The following is a 21,149-nucleotide window of genomic DNA, read 5'->3' on the forward strand; positions in this document are numbered from 1 at the left end:
TGGGCACCACTGAGGGCTGAGCCGTCCGTCTCAGGCGGGCAGCCACCTGGCCCCCACCCTGCCCTGAGGCAGCACACACGCCAGAGCCTTCTGGTTTCCAGAGCAATCTGTCAGAGCTGTGCTGAGCGGAGCGAGCCTAGTCCGCTCCACGTGGAGCTGACGCAGCTGGGCGTTCCCACAGGCAGGAAGCACGTGGCTTCGCTTCCCAGGGCTGGGCCAGCGGTCTTCAGAATTCCATCTGGGCACAGCTCTGAAAGGTAACCCGGGAGCCCTGGGGGTCCCTGGAGCTTCCCTGCCCGCACTAGTTAGGAAGCTGGGGTCTCGCAGGCCTACTCAGCCAGTTTGGGAACAGGAAACAAGAGTTCAGGCAGTTTGAGGGAGAAAGCAATGGGGCAAGGGGACAATGCAAAGGTCCTGAGGTAGGCATGTTTCTGCATGTTTGGGGGATAGTGTCTTGTGTGGCTGGAGCAGAGGAGGCATCACAGATAGAGTGAGGCCTGTGAGACTGCTCTGGTTCTGTCCCTGTGAGCCAGAGCCCCAGAGTCTGGTGTGCTTCTTCTGTTCACACAGCCCCTTTGGCTGTGGTGAGAGTCTGGGAGGATGAAGAAATCTGTTTCAATGGCCCTGGCAAGTGACCCCAGGTAGAGGTTCCAGCAGTGGTTAAAGAAGGCTCCATTTTAAGTCTTTATCCTTTGTTTCCATACCCTTGAAGACCTATCGTTTCTGCTCCTCAGGTCACAAGGTGTTGCCCTTCCTGGACCCTACCCTGAAGCCTGCCAGTTCTAGCCCTGTGCTGGGACTGAGCCAACTGGAGCCCAGGGCAGATATCAGGGAGAGAAGCAAGACTGGTACAAGTGGGGTGTGGTCACTCGAGCCCTTAATTCTAGCTATGTGTGAGGCAGAGATGGGGGTGAGATCATGATTCAAAATAAAAGTTCACAAAAGTCCTTTTCTCTCCCCCATCATCTCCAGTGACCGGGGAGCGACACTGGAGGATCATAGCCCAGCCCTTCCTGGGCATCAAAAGTCAGGTGCTACTTCCAAAACTTAACCAAAACCAAAATATCTAGGGGCCTAGCTCAGGTAATGGAGTATCTGCCTAGCAAGAATGAAGCATGCCACCAGCCACCAGGAAAAAAAAAAAAAGAGGATGGGTCCAGAGTTAAACCAAATGTTCACTGCTCTCATGGTGGCTGGGCTGGGCTGTGGAGGCAAATGATGTTGCTGCCTGTGTCCACACTGAATCTCTGAACGATCAGCATGTCTCCAAGCCTCAGCTTCTCATCTGTAGAATGAGCCATTCATGAGAACTGTGGCCTGAGGTTGGGAGGATGAACTGTGGTCGTGAATGTAAAGAGCGTGGAGCAGGGCCTGAGACATAGATGAGTTCAGAAATAGCACCTGCTGCCGTTTTATTGGCTTGTATTGCATATTTATCTTTACCATGTCTTGTTGAGAGCCCAGGTTTGCATCTTTACTCAGTCCCTTCCAGCTGTGTCACTTGAGGCAAGTTCTTTAAGTCTTTAGGCCTCTGCTTCCTCACTTGAAATATGATAGTGGTCATTTCTGCATTGGTTGTTATAGAGCCACTTGGTGAGGGGGGTGGGGTGCCTGGGAGGTGCCGAAAACAAGGCCTGGATGCATCAGTGCTGTTGCCCATCCTGGGTCTCCATCAGTCCCCGTCAGAGCCCCTAAGCCCACATGGACAAACCACAGTGCACACATACACAGAGGTGGGGCCTCTCCCCCTCCTGCCTCTGGTGTCCAGCCCTTACATAAGCCACAACCTCTTTTCTTCTAGATTTGCTTCCTTAATATATAAAACATGGTCACATAGCCTCCAGTTGAAGGTAGGTGGAGGGCAGAGCAAGGCACTACCCCTACTGTATCCCAGTCCTGTCTGAGCCACCAGCTGGGGCTTCAAGCCCTGAGACATACCACCTCCCTTAGAGCTGCTGCTGGGAGAGCAGGGCCAGGGCCTGATTAATAGCGTGATTTATAGGACAGGTGCTATTGCTGGCTTGTTTCTTTTTTTTTTTGGCCAGTCCTGGGGCTTGGACTCAGGGCCTGAGCACTGTCCCTGGCATCTTTTTGCTCAAGGCTAGCACTCGGCTACTTGAGCCACAGCGCCACTTCTGGCCGTTTTCTGTATATGTGGTGCTGGGGAATCGAACCCAGGGCTTCATGTATACAAAGCAAGCACTCTTGCCACTAGGCCATATTCCCAGCCCCTGCTGGCTTGTTTCTCAAAGGAGGAAACCAAGGCTCCCTGAAGATGAGGAACTGGACCCAAAAGGGGCCAGCATGCCCGTTGGAGCTGGGTTTGAGACCTGGCTAAGCGGACATCAGAGTGCATGTCCTCCTCCTCCTTGCTAGTCGACATTGAGGCCCAAGGCAATCCACAAGTGCATGAAGGAACGTTCTCGCTGTCATTGCAGGTGGGGTGAGGACTCCATCCAGGTAGCACACCTGGCAGCTCCCAGCGCCCTCATGGTCCATGGGGTGTGAGAGGGAGCACCCCTTGGGGCTCAGGATGGCCCTGTGTCCTGGGCAAAGGCTGTCAAGGCCTTGCTTTGCTAAAAGAGGCTAAAGACATGGCCATGGCAGTGCGTGTAACCACAAGAAACAAAACCCCAGCTTGACTAGAGGAAGTGTATTTCATATTTCTACTTTACTTTTAATCAGCAAATGATAATTGTGTATGTTAGAATCCTCTGTCTCTGGATGCTAAGATTTTCATCTTAGTGCTTAATCTCCAAGTGGTTTTTTGTTTTGGGTTTTTTTTTTTTTTTTGAGATATAAATGTCTTTGTATTTATCCTACCGGAGGTGTGTTGAACCTAATAGATGAGCAGATTAATATGAGGGTTTTTTTGGGGGGTGGGCAGGTTAGCCAGATTTGAGACTTCCTACAGCATTATTTCTCCAGCTATTTCTTCTGCCCCTTGTTCTCCTCTCCTTGTAAAACTTCCATTTGAGTCTTTACCCTTGATGCTATCCCAAGGGTTCTGCTCTGGAAGAACTGCCCCATCCATCAAGGAAAGCTGGGCAGACAGCCCTAGGCCAAAATGCCCTGAGTTCCCTCTGTTCTTTTTTTTTTTTTTTTTTTTGGCCAGTCCTGGGCCGTCAACTCAGGGTCTAAGCACTGTCCCTGGCTTCTTTTTTGCTCAAGGCTAGCACTCTACCACTTGAGCCACAGCGCCACTTCTGGCCATTTTCTGTATATATGATGCTGAGGATTCGAACCCAGGGCCTCATGTATACGAGGCAAACACTCTTGCCACTAGGCCATATCCCCAGCCCCTCTTTTTTTTTTGGCCATTCCTGGGCCTTGGACTCAGGGCCTGAGCACCTTTCCTGGCTTCTTCTTGCTCAAGGCCAGCACTCTGCCACCTGAGCCACAGCGCCCCCTCTGGCCGTTTTCCATATATGTGGTGCTGGGGAATCGAACCGAGATCTTCATGTGTAGGAGGCAAGCACTCTTGCCACTAGGCCATATTCCCAGCCCTCCCTCTGCTCTTACCCATAAAGCAGTGGGTCTTCATGACTCAAGTGGCAGGGCACCACTCTGTGAGAGCTCAAGGCCCTGAGCTCAATCTCCAGCCCTGTGCCCTTCCTCCTCCCCCCCAAAAATCAAATATCTGTGTCTCTCTTCTAAGTGAACTTCCTTTGTCTTTGTCTTTGCAGTGACATGGGCTCCAGGGCTGGCTACCCTGCTCAGGTTTTCAAAACAGCCAGCGCAGAGACACCTCGGGCCTCTCAACTGGCCCAGTCCAGCCCCTTCCAGCTCTCCACCTCTGTCCCCAAGTCCTTCTTCTCCAAGCAGCCTGTGCGTAATAAGCATCCAACAGGGTGGAAGAGAACGGACGAGCCCCCACCACGGCCACTCCCTTTTACTGACCCCAAAAAGTAAGTGTCCCTATGATGTAGCCCCCAGAGTGTCTGATACAATGGGGCAGTCATGCCTGATTCTCACTGAAAAGGTGACTGTGGAGGTCCACAATCTGTGGTTATAGCTGTGAGCAAGAAGAACAAAGATCCCTGCCTTTGGGGAGCTGGCATTGGGCTGGGGTGACAAGAAATAAAGGAAGTTAGAGTACCTGGTGAGTGGATAAGGAAATTCAGGCAGCCGGGCACTGGTGGCTCACACCTGTAATCCTCACTACTCAGGAGGCTGAGATCTGAGGATTGTGGTTTGAAGCCAGCGTGGGCAGGAAAGTTCATCAGACTTTTTTTTTTTTTGCCAGTCCTGGGGCTTGGACTCAGGGCCTGAGCACTGTCCCTGGCTTCTTTTTTTGCTCAAGGCTAGCACTCTGCCACTTGAGCCACAGCGCCACTTCTGGCCATTTTTTGTATATGTGGTGCTGGGGAATTGAACCCAGGGTTTCATATATAGGAGGCGAACACTCTTGCTACTAGGCCATATCCCCAGCCCCTCATCAGACTTTTGTCTCCAAAAAAAGTAGGAAATCAGGCTGTGGCTCAAGTGATAGAGCACTAGTCTTGAGCAAAAAAAGCTCTGGGAAAGCATCCAGGTCCTGAGTTCAAGTCCCAGGGACAACACCAAAAAAAAAAAAGGAAGAAAGAAAAGAAATTCAGGCAGAGGAAGGAAGAACACATACAAAGACTCTGAGGCAGGAGCACATACCACCTGTGGATGGAGGGTCTTTGTGGCTTCAGCCATGTGGATGGAGAAGGCAATGGGATGTAAGGTGAGAGCAGCAACAAGGACTGATTGCAGAGGCTCTTGGGAGCTGCATTTAAGGGCTTTGGCATCTGCTCTAAGTGCTACTGAGCCACTAGATGGTGTGGAACAGGCAGGAGGACATGGTCTGAATTGCATACTTGCAACATCCCTGTCACTACACACAGAGCAGCCTACAAAGAGCCCTGAAGAGCTGCTGTCCGGATGGGAGCAGAGAGGGGGGCGATGTTAAACCTGGGATGATGTCCAAAGCCAGCACACAGGCCTTTCTCATAGAGTGGTGTAGTTAGTGGGAGAGAAATGTACAGATACTCAGATGAGCTGAGGGGCATGGGCATGGGAATGGGAGGCTCTGGAAATGCCGGACAGTGGGTGAAGGAAGAGGGGCTTGGAGCTCAGCAGAGAGGGATCGAGGTGTGAACAAAGGGGAGCCAGGAAAGGAGGCTAAACTGGCACTGCCAGAAAAAGGAGCCCAACGTGGAAGCTATAAGAGGCCAGGAAGTTGGATTGGAAGAGCCTGAAAGCTGAGTGCAGGATGAGGCCTTGAAGACCACCGGAGATGTCAGAGAGAAAGGCAGGACTGGGCATCTCATTTGAGGCATTTTGCTTACAGAGCAGAGAGAAGAGAGGGTTGGGGGCTGGGAATATGGCCTAGTGGCAAGAGTGCTTGCCTCATATACATGAAGTCCTGGGTTTGACTCCCCAGCACTACATATATAGAATGCAGCCAGAAGTGGCGCTGTGGCTCAGGTGGCAGAGTGCTAGCCTTGAGCCAAAAGAAGCCAGGGACAGTGCTCAGGCCTTGAATCCAAAGCCCAGGACTGGCAACAAACAAACAAAAAGAGGGTTGTGCAGCTAGGGTAGGGCTGGAGTGGTGGAGTGCTTGCCCAGCATTCACAAGGACCCTGGGTTCCATCTCTAACACTACAAAAGAGAGAGAGAAAAAGAAAGGGGTTTTGGTTTTCACTTGGAGAATGTGATCTCACATTTATTGAGCACTTACCACATCCCAGGCCCAGTTCTAAGATTTCCATGAATTACTTCAGCTCTAGGGATTTGATTCTGTCCCCACTTTACATATGAGACAGCTGAGGTCCAGGGTAATACAGCTGGCCAGGGGTCAGTCTGGACCAGAGCCCAGGAAGCCAAGTCCAAGGCTCATGTGCTGCTGGATGGGACCCTGCCCTCCTAACATCTTCATGAGCTGGATGGGCGCAAACTTGACATAGCAAAGCTTAAAGGGGGAGTGATGTCGGAGACATCCAGGCCCTTCAAGGTGTGGGCAGGCAAGCTGTGTGTCTGTACTGAGAGCCCAGGTCATATGCCTTGCTGACAGCCAGAAGGGATTCTGAAAACTCAATTGTGGTCATCCACTCCCTGCTTCCCACCTTCAGCGGCTCCCCTTCCCTCCACCCAGCACTCAGAGCCCTGTCTGCCAACCAGACTGGCTTTGAAGGCCTAAGCAATCCCCAAGGAAGGATCTTGTTCTTATCCCCATTTCCAGACCAAGATGTAGGTCCAGTTAGAAGTGCCTTGAACCAGGGTCAGGGGGTTGTGGCCTGGCCTGCAGTGGCCAATGCTGGCTCCAGCTCCCTTCTAGGTCTGAGACCTCTCCTTGAACCCCAGTCCACCCTACACCGCATATCTCCACATGCCCAGCGTCTGCTCCCAGCAGTCTTCTCAGGACAGCCTGTCTGCTGCCTGAGTTGTAGCCTTGGCTGAATTGAATGTGCTTGCCAGCCTCATTGGCAGAAGCCCCAGCTCAACCAGGCCCATCCGTGCTAATTAGCTTAATTAATGGGGCCCGAGGGACCCACCCCAGAGCTCTCAGTCATCTGGGATCCAGCCCAGCCACATCTGACCTGCTCACTGCCTTCTACTAATGCCCAGCCTTCTTTCCACATTTTCTCTTTACTTTTCCACAATATGGCAGAACCCAAACTTAGACAACATGGGAAAATCAGTGATTATGCACAGGACTGTGGAGTAGAACCTTGAAGATGTTTTTTAAATGGGTATTTATGTTTTGGAAGATAAAAAACACAAGATAGAAACTAAAATAATACAGAAGGATTTACAACAACAACAAATAAGCCCCAGGCTGGGAGGGAGCAACAGGAGGTTGAGTGATTAGGGGAGGCCCCCAAGGAGCTAATGTTTGAACTCAGTCTAGGGATGAGAAGTTGCCAGCCACAAGCAGTGGCCAGAAGGTCACTCCAGACAATCACCAGTGCAAAGTTCCTGAGGCAGAAAGGTGCCTGTTGTGTTTCAGGAATGATGGGAGGGCAGCAAGGGGACTGAGGACTTGGTGGTATGTGAAGAAGATGGTTTTAGAAAGTGAATCCTCTACATGTCCACTCTTGCTAGGTCTAGTAAAACACCAGTGCAGTAGGCTAAACAGAGTAGGGTTTTTTTGTTTTTGTTTTTTTTTTGTTGTTTTTTTTTTACTTATTTATTGTCAAAGTGATGTACAGAGAGGTTACAGTTTGATACTTTTTAGGCCTTGGGTACATTTCTTGTACTGTTTGTTACCTCCTCCCTCATTCCCCCCTCCCCCACTCTCCCTTTCCCTCTCCCCCCCATGAGTTGTTCAGTTGGTTTACCAAAGATTTTGTTTTCTAACAGTGGCTTGGCACACACTGTATGTAACTGCTCTTTTTTCATGAGGTGTGCTTGGGGAGAGCCTCCTCTTTTTTTTTTTTTTTTTGGTGGTGGTGGTAGTGGTTGTTGTCATCATTATTGTCATGGGGCTTGAACTCAGGACCAGGGCACACTCTCCCTGAGCTTTTTCAAGGCTAGTGCTCTACCACTTTTAGCCACACCTCCAATTCTGGTTTTCTGGTGGTTCATTGGAGGTTAAGAGTCTCCTAGACTTTCCTGCCCGGGCTGGCTTTGAACTGCAATCCTCAGATCTCGGCCTCCAGAGTAGCTAGGATGACAGCCTCTTCCTCCTGAGTATCATTCATCAGCCATGCTTCTCCAGAGGCTTCTGGTGGGCTTCCCCTTTGCACAGCAGACAGGAGAAGGGTTCTTGTGGACCTTTGTGAGGAAGACATAGCAGCCACTGCTGTTGAAAGTTCTCAGCGGGTCTTTTTACCCCCTCTCTGCAGGAGAGCTGCCCTGCACCTCTCTTCAGGGACACCCTAAGGCCAGGCCTGCCACCTCTCCAGGCAGTGGGGCTTTGCTCAGGGGATTCTGGGAAATGCCAAATTCAAAGAAGGGGGCGGGGAGGCCTCTTCTGCTTCCGCAGAGAGAATGTATACAATTGTCGCTTTTTCTGTCTCTTGTTCCCTCTCTACTTCTTGCCCTCTGATCATAAGCTTTTAATTTGCCCAGGGAATATACTTCCCTGACAGGGACAGAGCCAGCCCCCCCCTCTGCCTGCAGTTCCAACCTGGGGAGGAATAAGACCGGACAGAAAACAACCTGCTGCCTCTCTGCCTCCCTTTGTTAAAATCCCAAGGCAGGCAGCTGGGAGAGAGAAAGGAAACGCAGACTTCAAAACCTCCAGAGCCCAAGACATCTTGTTTCTTCTCTGGGCTCAAAGACTCTTTCTAGATTTACAGGATGATGAAGGTCAGGTGCCAGCCTTTTTAAAACTGGTTCTCATTGTTACAAGACATGATTAGGATAAAATGAGTGCAGTTTGGAAGGATATTAGATAGAATGTGAAGGTCTCATTTTTTTTTCTGCCTCCTAATATGACTGCTGCTTCCTGAAGAGAATCACTGCTCTTCATTTCTTCCAGAAATCTTTTTCTGCATCCAGGAGCATGTTTTTTAATCAGCTGTGATCATGCTCCATGTACCAAATATAGTTCTTTCATTCCATCTGGGATATAAATATGGTCATCCAAGCTAGGCATGGTAGTACATGCTTGTAATCCTAGGCCTGAGAAAGACTAAGCCAGGAGGATGTCCTAGACTATGTAGGGAAAGCCCTGTTTCAAAATAAATAATAAAAACAAAGCATGAGCCATGCACCAGTGGCTCACACCTGTAATCCTGGCTGAGATTTGAGGAAGCTAGCCAGGGCAGGAAAGTTCTCCAGACTTATCTCCAATTAATCACAGAAAAAGCCAGAAGTGCATCTGTAGCTCAAGTGGTAGAGTGCTAGCCTTGAGCAAAAGAAGCTCAGGGGGGCTGGGAATGTGGCTTAGTGGTAGAGTGCTTGCCTAGCATGCATGAAGCCCTGGGAGGTTCGATTCCTCAACACCACATAAACAGAAAAAACCAGAAGAGGCTCTGTGGCTCAAGTGGCAGAGTCCTAGCCTTGAGCAAAAAGAAGCTCAGAGACAATGCTCAGGCCCTGAGTCCCAAGCCCCAGTACTGGCAAAAAAAAAAGGGGGGGGGGCTGGGACTATGGCCTAGTGGCAAGAGTGCTTGCCTCGTATACATGAAGCCCTGGGTTCGATTCCCCAGCACCACATATATAGAAAACAGCCAGAAGTGGCGCTGTGGCTCAAGTGGTAGAGTGCTAGCCTTGAGCAAAAAGAGCTCAAGAACAGCACCCAGACCCAGAGTTTAAGCCCCAGGACCAACAAAAGTAAAATAAATAAAAAATAAATCATGGGCTGGGAATATGGCCTAGTGGTAAAATACTTGCCTCACATACATGAAGCCCTGGGTTTGATTCCTCAACATCACATATATAGAAAAAAGCCAGAAGTGATGCTGTGGCTCAAGAGGTAGAGTGCTAGCCTTGAGCAAAAAGAAGCCAGGGACCGTGCTCAGGTCCTGAGTTCAAGCTCCAGGACTGGCAAAAAAAATAAGTCATGAACATGCCAGTCGAGCTTTGCAGTGACACCTATAGGCTCTGCAGCCTTGATGTGAATCCTTCACCCATAGGCTGTATGAAAGGGGCTTAACTCCTCCATGCCTGAAATGGGAGACAGATAGTGCTTAGCATATACAGCTATGTGAGGATCAAAAGGGTTCACCTTGCCCTGAAATCAGAGACAGTTACAGCCCACAGTAGCTGCTGGGAGGAGGAAGGCCAGTGCAACTCCCCTGTGCCTCAGTGTGTCTCCCTTTCGTTTGGGGGAGCTGATGGTTTCTGGCAAGTAGCTGAGCATGCTGGGTAGGCCTGTGAAGGCCCTGCCCTTGCCATCATTTCTCCCCAACCATGGCAGAGACCTCAAGCCACCCTGGCCAGGAGACAAGCTAAGACCCCAGGACACTGCTGTGAGCCAGGCAGGGACCACAGGCTGAGCCACTGGGAGGGAGGGCATGAGGTGGGGGCCTCCTATCCTGAGTGTCTTCTCTAGGCCCGGTGCTTGGCGGCAGCTCCCACACACTGGGGCAGAGATGAGCTTCAGACCCAGGCCTATCCCGGCCAGCTGTGGCTTGGTGACCAGTAGACCACTGGGGTATTCTAGCACACCCTGTGGGGAGAGCACTGTGGGTTGGCTCTGCTGGAACAGGAGGCCCAGCAGAAAAGCCAAGGTGGAGGGCTGGGAATATGACCTAGTGGCAAGAGTGCTCGCCTCATATACATGTATACATGAAGCCCTGGGTTCGATTCCCCAGCACCACATTTATAGGAAATAGCCAGAAGTGGCGCTGTGGCTCAAGTGGCAGAGTGCTAGCCTTGAGCAAAAAGAAGCCAGGGACAGTGCTCAGGCCCTGAGTCCAAGCCCCAGACTGGCACAAAAAGAAAAGCCAAGGTGGAGCCAGGCACTGGTGGCTCATACCTGTCATCCTCGCTACTTAGGAGGCTGAGATCTGGAGATCATGGTTTGAAGCCCTCCTGAAGAAAAAAGGCCTTGAGAGTCTTATCTCTAGTGAACCACCAGAAAACTAGAAGTATAGCTGTGCCTCAAAGTAGTAGAGCTCTAGCCTTGAGCAGAAGAACTCAGGGTCAATGCCCAGGCCTTGAGTTCAAGCCCCATGATTGGGGAAAAAAAAATCCAGGCTGGTAGCCATGGGGCACCAGGCCCCTGCTCAAGGGCTCTCTGCCTAGTATGTGCCATTCTAAGAAATCCCTGTGGTTTGTGGGCTCGGTTGCCCTGTGTGGCAAGTTAGGAAAGTGAGCACCCAGGCCACAGGTCTGCTTGCAGCCCAGTCCTGCCTAATAGTGCGGGACCTGGGACCCCATCCTCTGATGGAATCCCCTGGCCTAGACAGCCTCACTCCTCACCCCCAGCTAAGGCCTGCTTCCCTCCCATCAGCCACTGATCCTCCATCCTTCCTTCCTCCTACTGCCGAGCCTGTACCCCACTTTATTCAGGTCATTTCCCTCCCTTGCATACGGGTCCCCTGGTCATTGGCTGTTACTTTGGGCCAGGAGCAGTAGAGGAGGCACAGGCAGTTGAGGGCAGTGGCTCAAAGCCTCCTCACACTGGCACTGTCATTCCAGGCAGGTAGACACCAACACAAAAAACGTCTTCGGGCAGCCACGGCTGAGGGCGTCCCTGCGAGACCTGAGGTCCCCACGAAAGAACTACAAGTCCACCATCGAGGACGACCTAAAGAAACTCATTATCATGGACAACCTGGGGCCAGAGCAAGAGCGGGATGCAGGGGTGAGTGGCGTGTGGCCAGCTGGCTTAGGCAGGGAGGAAGGCAGTGTCCCCCACAGGCCTGTCCACTGGGAAGGAACAGAACCTGAGTGGAGCTAGCCTGGCAGACTCTGCAGTGCCCAGGCAGGAAATGGCTCCTCAAGAACAGGCTACAACAGCAGGCACCAAGTGCCTTCGCTGCCTCTCCTTTCAGCTCTTGTCTTCCTGCCTCGTTGTGCTGGTTGACCTCACTCTCAGTCAGGTGCCTTCTGTGTGGGGACCAAGACAATCCTCAGCTGTGTATGGTGGGACATGCCTGTAATCCCAGCACTCAGGAGGCTGAGGCAGGAGGATTGCCAACTGCAGGCAGATCTGGGCTACATCACAAGAATCCATTGCCCAGTCTCCCCCAAGATAATCTTCCCCCAAGATATGGTCCCACCAGCCCTGGGCACTAAGGGCAGAGGGTATAGTGACATCAGTGGTCCCTCCACAGCCTGACTTTCCTGGATCTGCCTCCTAGAGGGACCTCTGGCTCTTGCCTGGAGCTGGAGAGTGGCATTGGCCTATGTAAGCCCCATGAGCCCCATGAGCCCAGCTGTGCCACCCCCTCATCCTACCCCTGTCTTGGCAGTCTCCCCAGAAGGGCCTACAGCGGACCCTGTCAGATGAGAGTCTCTGCAGCGGGCGTCGGGAACCCAGTTTTGCCAGCCCTTCAAGCCTGGAACCAGGCCTCCCCAGTGACGTGCTCTTCACCAGCACCTGCTCCTTCCCCTCCAGCACGCTGCCTGCCCGCCGCCAGCACCAGCACCCCCACCCTACTGGTGGAGGGGTCCCCAGCACCATCCCAGAGAAGAAATGTGAGCCTGGTACCTGGGGCTGGGAGGCAGGGCAGCCCCACCTGGAGATAGATCATCTGAGGGCAGAAACGGGGTGTGTCCAAGCTTCAGGGGCCAGATGGTTGGGCCACATTTCAGGGGGTGTGGGATTATGACTTATCCACCCCTTTATTGATCTAGCAAATAGTTTGTGAGCATGTCCCTGACACTGGTATGCCATCCCCTCAAAAAGCCAAGGAGCTGGCAATGCTTCTGGCTGCTCTCATCCCCTGCCCACAGCCCAGGGGCTCTCAAGCCAGGAAGCAACGTGTGTGCAGGTCCACACTGTCTGCCAGGCAGCTGTTGAGTCCCGACATGCCCACCTGATTGAGTGAGGAGTGCCTCTGATGCAGATCCAGCGTGCTGCTTGCCTTTGGGGTTGTTAAAGAGTAGTGCACAGCAGCTGTACTTGTTACTCCCTAAAATTCAGACACACTTACAGTTTAGATGTGCTCTTTCCCAAGGCTCTTGGCTAAGGAGTCTGTCCCCACATCAGCTAGATGGAGTCCCTGTATCTCTGTACCCCATGGGAGATGGGATGATGGAGAGGCTGGGGTTCTTTCCCTTGCTTGCCCTTTCTGAGCCACATAGGCCTCCTCCAAGTTCCTTAATCTTTCAAGCCAAGTGTGGTGGCACGTGCCTGTAATCCTAGCTCTTGGGAGACGGAGTTCCAGGCGAGCCTGGGCTACATACTTGCAAAATCAACACCTCAAGGGTTTTGTGTCTTGTTTCATACCTGGCCACTCTTCCTTCAGGCTGCCCCTGGCTCCCTCATTACCACTTCAAACCCTTCACTCAGTGGTGCACCTCAGTGAGGCCTCCCGTGCACCCCACAAACCCTCAGCTTGGCAGCATGCTAGCCCTGTGAGGGAGGTTTCTATCAGCTGAGTTTATACCTTCAACCCTCCCACATCATGCTCAGCCACCTCCCTGTCTATTCATCCCCATCCAGCCGCCATCTCCGCCTCAGAGCTCTCACTAGCTGATGGGCGGGAGCGGCCGCTGCGGCGCCTTGACCCCGGAATGATGCCCCTGCCCGACACAGCTGCCGGCCTGGAATGGTCCAGCCTGGTAAACGCAGCAAAGGCCTATGAAGGTAGGTGCCCTCTTCCCAGCCTTACCGGAGGACCGAAGGAGGGCTTGTGGCTTCTCTGGGGAGAATACATCTATTTTCTACACTAGGACTGCATGGGAATTTAGGGCGTTTTGGGGGAGCTGGTGGGTGACTGGCTCCCTCCAGCCCACCACTCTACTCTTTTCAAGAGCTTTACACTTTCTTCCCATGATGGCTGCTAGGCTCTGGCCATTACAGCCCACTCCAGCCAGCAGGAGAGATATCTTCTCCTTAAGAGCGCTTCTCAAAGCCTCCCACTTCTGCACTCTCTTCCCCTTGGCCAAGCCTCATCCCATGTCCATCCCTAGTTGTAGGGCAGGGGAGGGTGAGGCCATGTGCCCAGGTAACTTAGAGGAGCCCTGGCTTCCATCCCCAGCACTGCATGGGGGGGGGGGGAGAATAAGAGAAATAATTGGAGATTTTTTAATTAGGGGAAAAGAGAAAGCATCATGAGGACAGCTGCTACTTGCCTAGCAAAAATGCTCTGGGTCCCATTCCCAGCACTGCAGATTAAGGGAATAACACACACACACACACACACACACACACACACACACACACACACACAAATGCTCTGGGTCCCATTCCCAGCACTGCAGATTAAGGGAATAACACACACACACACACACACACACACACACACACACACACACAAATGCTCTGGGTCCCATTTCCAGCACTGCAGATTAAGGGAATAACACACACACACACACACACACACACACACACAAATGCTCTGGGTCCCATTCCCAGCACTGCAGATTAAGGGAATAACACACACACACACACACACACACACACACACACACACACACACTGCTCTGGGTCCCATTCCCAGCACTGCAGATTAAGGGAATAACACACACACACACACACACCACCACCACCACCATGCCCTACTCAGGAAACTCAGATCTGAGGATTTAAGGTTTGGAGCCAGCCTAGGCAGAAGAGCCCATAGACTCTTATATCCAATTAACCAGCAATAAAGCTAGACTGGAGGCATGATTCAAGTGGTAGAGCACCAGCCATGAGTAATAAAAGCTAGGGAGAATGCAAGGTCTTGAGTTAATAAACCCCTCATGCTGGCACAAAACAAAATGCTAGGTGCAGGTAGCTAATGCCTAGAATCCTGACTACTCAGTAGGCTGTGATCTGAGAACTGGAGTTCATAGCCAGCAGGAGCAGACAAATCCTCAAGACCCCTATCTCCACTTAACCAGCAAACAGCCAGCAGTGGAAGTATAACTCAACCAGCCTTGAGTAAAAAAGCCAAGTAAGAGCTAGAGGCCTAGAGTTCAAGCCCTAGCACTGGCACCAAAATAATAAGTAGGTAAATTAACAAATAAAGTGGTAGAGGTTAGGAGTTTTGTAGGGAAAATGCTGGGACCCCTCTCATCACATCCACAAGGACTCAGCCCCCCACTCCTCCCGTCTTTTGTCTTTCCGGCAGTGCAAAGAGCTGTCTCACTTTTCTCTCTAAACGACCCAGCCCTGAGCCCGGACATCCCACCTGCACACAGTCCTGTCCATAGCCACTTGAGTCTGGAGCGGGGACCCTCAACCCCCAGGACCACTCCTACCATGAGGTGAGTTTCCGGAGCACACCCAGAGCTAGGCCACCCAGGCCCCTATCAGCAGCAAGTCTGCACAATAAAAGAGGAACACAGTGGTGAGGGGGAGGGGAGTGCAGCTACTGCAGGACGCCCCTCCACTGCCTGGTGAGAGTTCCCTTTAGCTGACAGGCGGGAAGAATCATTAATGCTGTGCCCACTGTGTAAAGGAACCAGCAAGGACCAAAACAGACTGCCCTGCCCTCCACAACGGCCCCTTTCACTAGGAGGACACTTGTGTGAAGACTGTGTGCTGCAGGGGAGTCCCCCAGACTCTCCGCTCTACCTGTGTGTGTCTCTCTATTCCTTGGTCTCCTCCATGGACCCCTGACTCTGCTTTTCACACTCTAACTGCTGACTTTTGCTGTGGCTGTTTGGCCTCATCTGGGAACTGTGCTGACGGAGGTCAAGCCCTGTCCCCAGGAAAGACAGAGGGACCACCATTCCTCGGGGTCATCTCACACAGGGCTCTACACTTGTACTTCATTTCTTTCTGGCTCAGCCAGAATTGTGCGCTTGCTCACCTGGGCTGCGCTACATTGGCAGGGAGTGTGTGTGTGTGTGTGTGTGTGTGTGTGTGTGTGTGTGTGTGTGTATGACAGTGCACACTGCAGAGAGGGCAGGACAAGCCTTTTCTAAGAGTCATTTCATCTTTTGTTTTTCTGTCTTACATGCTGGCCTTTGAGCCCAGGCCACTCGAGAAATGTGGGCTGTGGCACAGGCTGAGTGTAGGACTTGCCAGAACTGTGGCCCCTCAGGATCAGTCTGCGATCCCTCTGCCTGATGACCAACTGGGAGCCTTGCGCTTACCTGTGCAGCTCCTGGAGGCCAGCGATGGGGAGGGAGGGGCAGCCCCCTCAGTGCCAACCCCTCAGATGCCACCTGGGGAGGGACATTCATACTCAGGAACCCAGGCAGGGGCTTCTGGCCTCAGATGCCACCCCCACCAGCATGTGTGTGGACTGTGTCCCCTGCCATAGCTTGAGTTTCTTCCTCTATCCCATGGCAGCCCCATAGCAACCCAAAGCCCAACGAGAATGGTCCTTGCTGGACACGTGGATTCTCTAGTACAGTACTGCTATTGCTTGTCCTGTCTACAGCACCCCTTGTCTGCTGTGTGCCACCTGTGTTTAGAATGGGGCTTAGCCTGCAGATGCTCAGCAGACACTGGAGGGAAGAGGTGCTCCCCACAGCCCAAACCTACCAGCACACCCCACAGATGGCCCCCACCCAGCTGCCCTGGCTCCCCCAGAGCCCCTCTCATCACCTCCGGCATTCCAGCAAGGCAGACTCACCCGAGTCCCAGCGACCAGAAGGCCTGTATCATGTGTTCTCCCACGATCCTCAGCTTGCCTTGTTGCCTTGTCTTTGCAGTGAGGATCCACCCCTGGATCTGACTGGCAAGGTGTACCAGCTGGAGGTGATGCTGAAGCAACTGCACACAGACCTCCAGAAGGTGAGGCCTCCCCTGCGCATGCCCCGCCTGCCTCCCCAGACATGAGAGCAACACCCGTCCCCATGCCACTCCTTGTGCTCCTCATGTAGTTAGTAGTAAAGAAGGAAAAAACCGAACATGCCTAAGGCTAGGAAGCACACAGACTCAGACATTCTTGAGGAACGAATACGTTGGCCCAGTCTTTGGAGAAGCAATAGGATGATATCTGTCAAAAACATAATCCTAAACTGGGCGCTGGTGGCTCATACCTACACAGGAGGCTGAGATCTGAGGGTCTTAATTGGAAACTATCCCTGGCAGAAAAGACCATGAGACTCTTATCTCCAAGGAACCACCAAAAAAAGTCAGAAGTGGTGCTGTGGCTCAAGTGACAGAGCCCTAGCCTTGAGCAAAAAAAGCTCAGAGACAACACTCAGGCCCTGAGTTCAAGCCCCAGAACTGGCACCAAAAAAAAAAAACCCTCATCCTGTGTGTAAGACCTTTACATAGTGGCCCGCAGGACCTTCTGCGCAATCCATGTCAGAATTGAGGGATGAGGCCCAGTGACATGAAGTGAATTGGTCACTCACTGTGGGAGCAGAACTGAGATTTGAATACAGAGAGCCCTTGGCCACCCTGGGCCCACCCTGTCCAGGGCTGCCAGGCCAGTGTGTCTAATGCTACCCTCGCACTGTCACAGGAGAAGCAGGACAAGGTGGTACTGCAGTCAGAGGTGGCCAGCCTACGGCAGAACAACCAGCGGCTGCAGGAGGAGTCACAGGCCGCCAGTGAGCAGCTTCGCAAGTTTGCTGAGCTTTTCAGCAGGGAAAAGGAACTCTGAGCCAGGCGGGGAGGTCCTGCCCCACAGACACCCTCATCCAGCCACGGTGCCTCCCCCACAGGCAGGCCCCAGGCTCCTGCCTCCTCTCTCCTTCTCTGGGCTCTTGGTGGCAGGTGTGAGGGGTCACCCAGCCCAGGAGTGCCCCGGCACCTGCCCACCCACAGCCCTCCGCAGGGACTTGGGAACCAGGCCTGGCAAAAGCCAGCTCTGCTCCTGTCTCAGGGCCCTCTGACCTGCCCCCTGTCCCCCCCCACCCGTGGGCCTGTGGGCCAGCAGTCCTCGTCCTTGGCCTTGGCCCCAGCTGCTGGAGCTGTTGGAAGGTGGGAGGGACAAGGGAAGCCCCCTGCATGAGAAACACAGTGGGACACCAAATGAGCCCCCTTCGTTCCCCACAGCCCAGAGAGGTCACAGCCTGTGTGTCCCGTGTGCTCACTCCCAACAGCATGGACACCATCATCCTCTCCCTGACCCTTTCACGAAGCAGCCAGGAGCACTTTGATAGAGTTTAAATTACTTTCCTGGGGCCCCCAGGTATAGAGGAGACCCCAGTATCCAGAGTCCACCGAGAGAACAACTCTTCTTTGTACAATCAGGACTGTTTGTACGATCTTTTCCTTATCAGCTCCTCCTGCCAGAGGCCACAGTGCCTGGGCTTGGGCTCCAGGCCTCTCCTCTCCCACCTGCACCCAGCCCTGACCACCTCAGGGCTCAGACGCCACCCACAGAGCCTTGGGCCCGGCTGGGGAAAAGCAGCCTCGTCTCTTGTCTGCTCTCATTTTCCTTTGCAAGGCTCCAGGCCGGTCTTGCAGCCCCCAGCAGGCACCACCCAGACACACTCACTGTGCTCCCCGGGGGGCACTCTCAGTGCGACCCCCACAGATGCTAGCTCTCAAAAGGCAATAAGGGGCAGCTCGGTGTGGTACTACGCTGTTCACCCAGGAAACATGAGCTTCTTTTTCTTTTTTCCTTCTTTAAAAAAAAAAAAGCAAAAAAAATATTATATATATATATTTATTTTTTCATGTAGAGTTGTGCCAGAACAAGTCTGGACGGCCACAGTCCGTGGACACCCCCCAACCTCAAGCTGAGGGCTGAAGCATGTACCACCACCACCCCTACCCCCGGAGGGGGGAGCAGTGGGAGTCGCCAGGGAGCCTCAGGGCGGCTCCACGAGGCCCTCTGTTCTGGAAAGCACCAGGCAGGGAGGAGTTGGCAGCATATGGGCTGGGCCCAGAGCCAGCACCAGGCAGCCAGGCCCACCTCTGGACACGAAGCCTTCTCTCTGAGGAAGAGCCTCTTGAGACTTACACCCCAGGACAGAGAAGCAGGGCAGGGCCGGAGAAGAGGGTGCCCCTGGCCTCTCCATGATTGGCCAGAGAGGCAGTGTCTAGAGCAAAACGTCAGTCCCAACATTGCGGGCCGTGGGGGAAGACCAGGCAGCAGCCCAGCCCGCCTAGCCAGGGCCAACTACTGTGAGGTCCCTTCCCCTCTCCCAAGGGCCCTCCCTCACTCTGCCCCCCCCCTTTCCTCAGACAAACCTGGAGCCTTTTGCTTTCTCTTTTTTTTTTAGATGTCTCATCTTCAGATCATTCTAATCATTTGGGGGATGTAATCATGTACATTGACAAGTGTAAATTATGATTGTTTTTGGTTAAATTTTCTGTTTTTTTTTAAGTTTCTGCAAAACCAATTATTTAATTTGAGGTTGGTGTTATATCTGTTGGCTGGAGATAGGCTTTTTTTTAATGTCGATTTGTTTCATTTGGATTTTTAAAAAATTCATTGTCTTTTTTTCTTTCCATCTCTTTCTTGAGATTTTTTTCTGGCATGTTTCTGGAGGTTTCAAAGGAAAATAAATGTTTCATAGAAATGGCTTGTGTGTTCCCTAGCTGGGCGGCTGCCTGACTGCACACACTTTCCTAAGAACTGACTCGTCAGCCTCACAAACTTTTTCTTGGAAGCCAAACGACAGAAATCTGACCCTGCACATTTAAAATGTCCTTAAATTCAAGTGAGCAAGATTCTCCTAAGGCCTGTACCTAGGAGAGGTACAGAGCCAGACCCACCTGCTGGTTTTAGAGTGGGTCAACTTTTTAAAAATCAGCATTTTTGCTGGGCATTGATGGCTCACGCCTGTAATCCTAGCTACTCAGAAGGCTGGGATCTGAAGATTGTAGTTCAAAGCCAACCCAGGCAGGAAAGAGATTATTATATCCAATTAGCCATCAAAAAAGCTGTATGTGAACCTACCTATTGCCCAAGTGGTAGAGTGCTAGCCTGGAGCACAAGTGGTAAGGAACCACACCCAGGCCCTGTGTTCAAACTCCCGGACCTGCACACACAAGGGTCAGAGATTGTACATCAAGTCTGACTTCCTGCCTGGTGGGTGGGTCCACAAGCCCTGAAGCTTCAGCTTCTGCCCTTGCCTCAGGCCACACCCCTCACACCAGGCTTATTTGCATGTCCTGTCCCACCCACAGAGGGTAGTCTCTGCATCCTCCACCTCTTCTGTCTATGGTGGGTGGGTGGGCTGCGGCTGGTGTCGTGGGTCTCTGCCAGCCTTCCAGTGGGTGCCTGGGAGGGGGAAGCTGTCCCTCCCGCCAGGACAGTGGAAGGCACAGTGCCCACACAAGGAAGTGTGCTGGAGATGCTGACACTCCAGGCAGCCCCTTGGGCTCAGCCCAGCTCTGCACCTGGCCAGGTGAGCATCCAGGCAAACCTCGCCTCATGGAAAAATAAAACAAAAATTGAAGCATAGGAGTATATCCGAAGAGCTCCAGCTCTTCCCCATAGCTCAACATTCTAGAGCCATCCATTCTTTTCTCCACTCCCCTGGCGGCCCCATCTTCAAGCTTGCCCTTCCCCCAACCAACTGAGGCCAAGGGAGGGGGACCAGACGGGAAAGGAACCTGGGAACAAACTGTTCTCACATCCTCTCCTGGCGCCTGAGACACACCAGCAACTCCCAGCACCCCACAACACACACACACACACACACACACACACACTCCCCTTTGCACACGCCAGCCCCTGATCTGGCCTACCTTCCCTTCATCTTGCCCCAGTTTTCCTGGCCCAGCTTGGGCCCTCCCCCACCACTCAGTCTCCATGCGTCTGACTGGCACTCTGCAGATTTTTCTGCTCCCCTAGGTTCTCCGTGTCATCCCTCCCCAGATGTCCATGTCTCCCTCATTTGATTAGTTTGTCCCGGAATTTTGCCTGTCCCTGGATCCTGGATCCTAACCATCTCCCCACATGGGCCTCCCTCACTCCTCATTCCTCTTTCTCCCTCCTGGTGCTTGGCCTCCGTGTGTGTGTGTGTGTGTGTGTGTGTGTGTGTGTGTGTGTGTGTGTGTGTGTCTTCCCCCCTCCCCCTCTCCCTCACCTCTCCCTCCTCTCTCTTGGGCCCCCTCTCCAAACCCCTATTGACTTCCTCCTATTTGGTCTCCACAAGTCGCTGCACTTTTTATTACTGTTATTCTCCTCCTGCTCCATCTCCACCTCTGTTGCTTTCTTCTGGCTCTCATCCCCAGGAATGCCTGCCTGGGCTTCTCTTCATCTGTTTCTCGCCTGCTCTGCCCTTTGCTTATCCTGTCCAGAAATTTGATTCTCATCATTCTTGCTCCTGATCTGTGTTCTGATTCTCCCTCACTACTAACCCTAGCCCCCACCTCCCCATATATACCCAAATTGCATTCTGTCCTAAAGTCCTTATCTCATGCTTCCTCCTGCCCTCCTCTGCCATCTTTCTCTCCACCCCTTCCCTACCACTCTTTGAAGCCCCAGGTGCCACCTCCAAACACCCGGCTCCCCACCCCAGCAAGGAAGAGGCCACCACATCCCTTTCTCCATCCCTCCCTTCCCCCAGTCTTCCCTCCCAACTCCCCATGCTTCCCTGCTGCAGCTGCAGCAGTCCGTTGCCAGGGCAACCACAGCTGGCTGGGCGGGAGCCCCCTCCACCCCATCCCCCTCTTTCCTGCTAGTCCAGAGGAGCTGGGACAAAGCCAGAGGGAGGCGTGCACCAGGCCCTGGAGGAGGCGGTGGTCCACCAGTGCCCAGTCACTA

The 21,149-nt window shown here is 52.8% G+C and overlaps 1 protein-coding gene across 4 annotated transcripts in view; it reads left to right on the forward strand.

The window, feature by feature from the left end:
* Window positions 1–19,144, forward strand: part of Sipa1l3 (signal induced proliferation associated 1 like 3) — a 157,164-nt gene extending 138,020 nt beyond the window's left edge. For 2 of the 4 annotated variants that reach the window (XM_048329864.1, XM_048329866.1), the window contains exons 16-22: window positions 3,687–3,908; window positions 11,062–11,227; window positions 11,838–12,063; window positions 13,034–13,177; window positions 14,649–14,784; window positions 16,183–16,264; window positions 16,944–19,143. In XM_048329864.1, the coding sequence (XP_048185821.1) occupies window positions 3,687–3,908; window positions 11,062–11,227; window positions 11,838–12,063; window positions 13,034–13,177; window positions 14,649–14,784; window positions 16,183–16,264; window positions 16,944–17,084 (1,117 nt within the window). In that variant the 3' untranslated portion in view covers window positions 17,085–19,143. Of the gene's footprint in view, window positions 1–3,686; window positions 3,909–11,061; window positions 11,228–11,837; window positions 12,064–13,033; window positions 13,178–14,648; window positions 14,785–16,182; window positions 16,265–16,943 lie in introns of all 4 variants that reach the window. The other 2 variants (XM_048329867.1, XM_048329868.1) reach the window with 2 other exon arrangements.
* Window positions 19,145–21,149: the final 2,005 nt, after the last annotated feature.

The sequence above is a fragment of the Perognathus longimembris genome, chromosome 20 (assembly GCF_023159225.1).
Source record: "Perognathus longimembris pacificus isolate PPM17 chromosome 20, ASM2315922v1, whole genome shotgun sequence".
NCBI classification, from domain to species: Eukaryota; Metazoa; Chordata; class Mammalia; order Rodentia; family Heteromyidae; genus Perognathus; species Perognathus longimembris.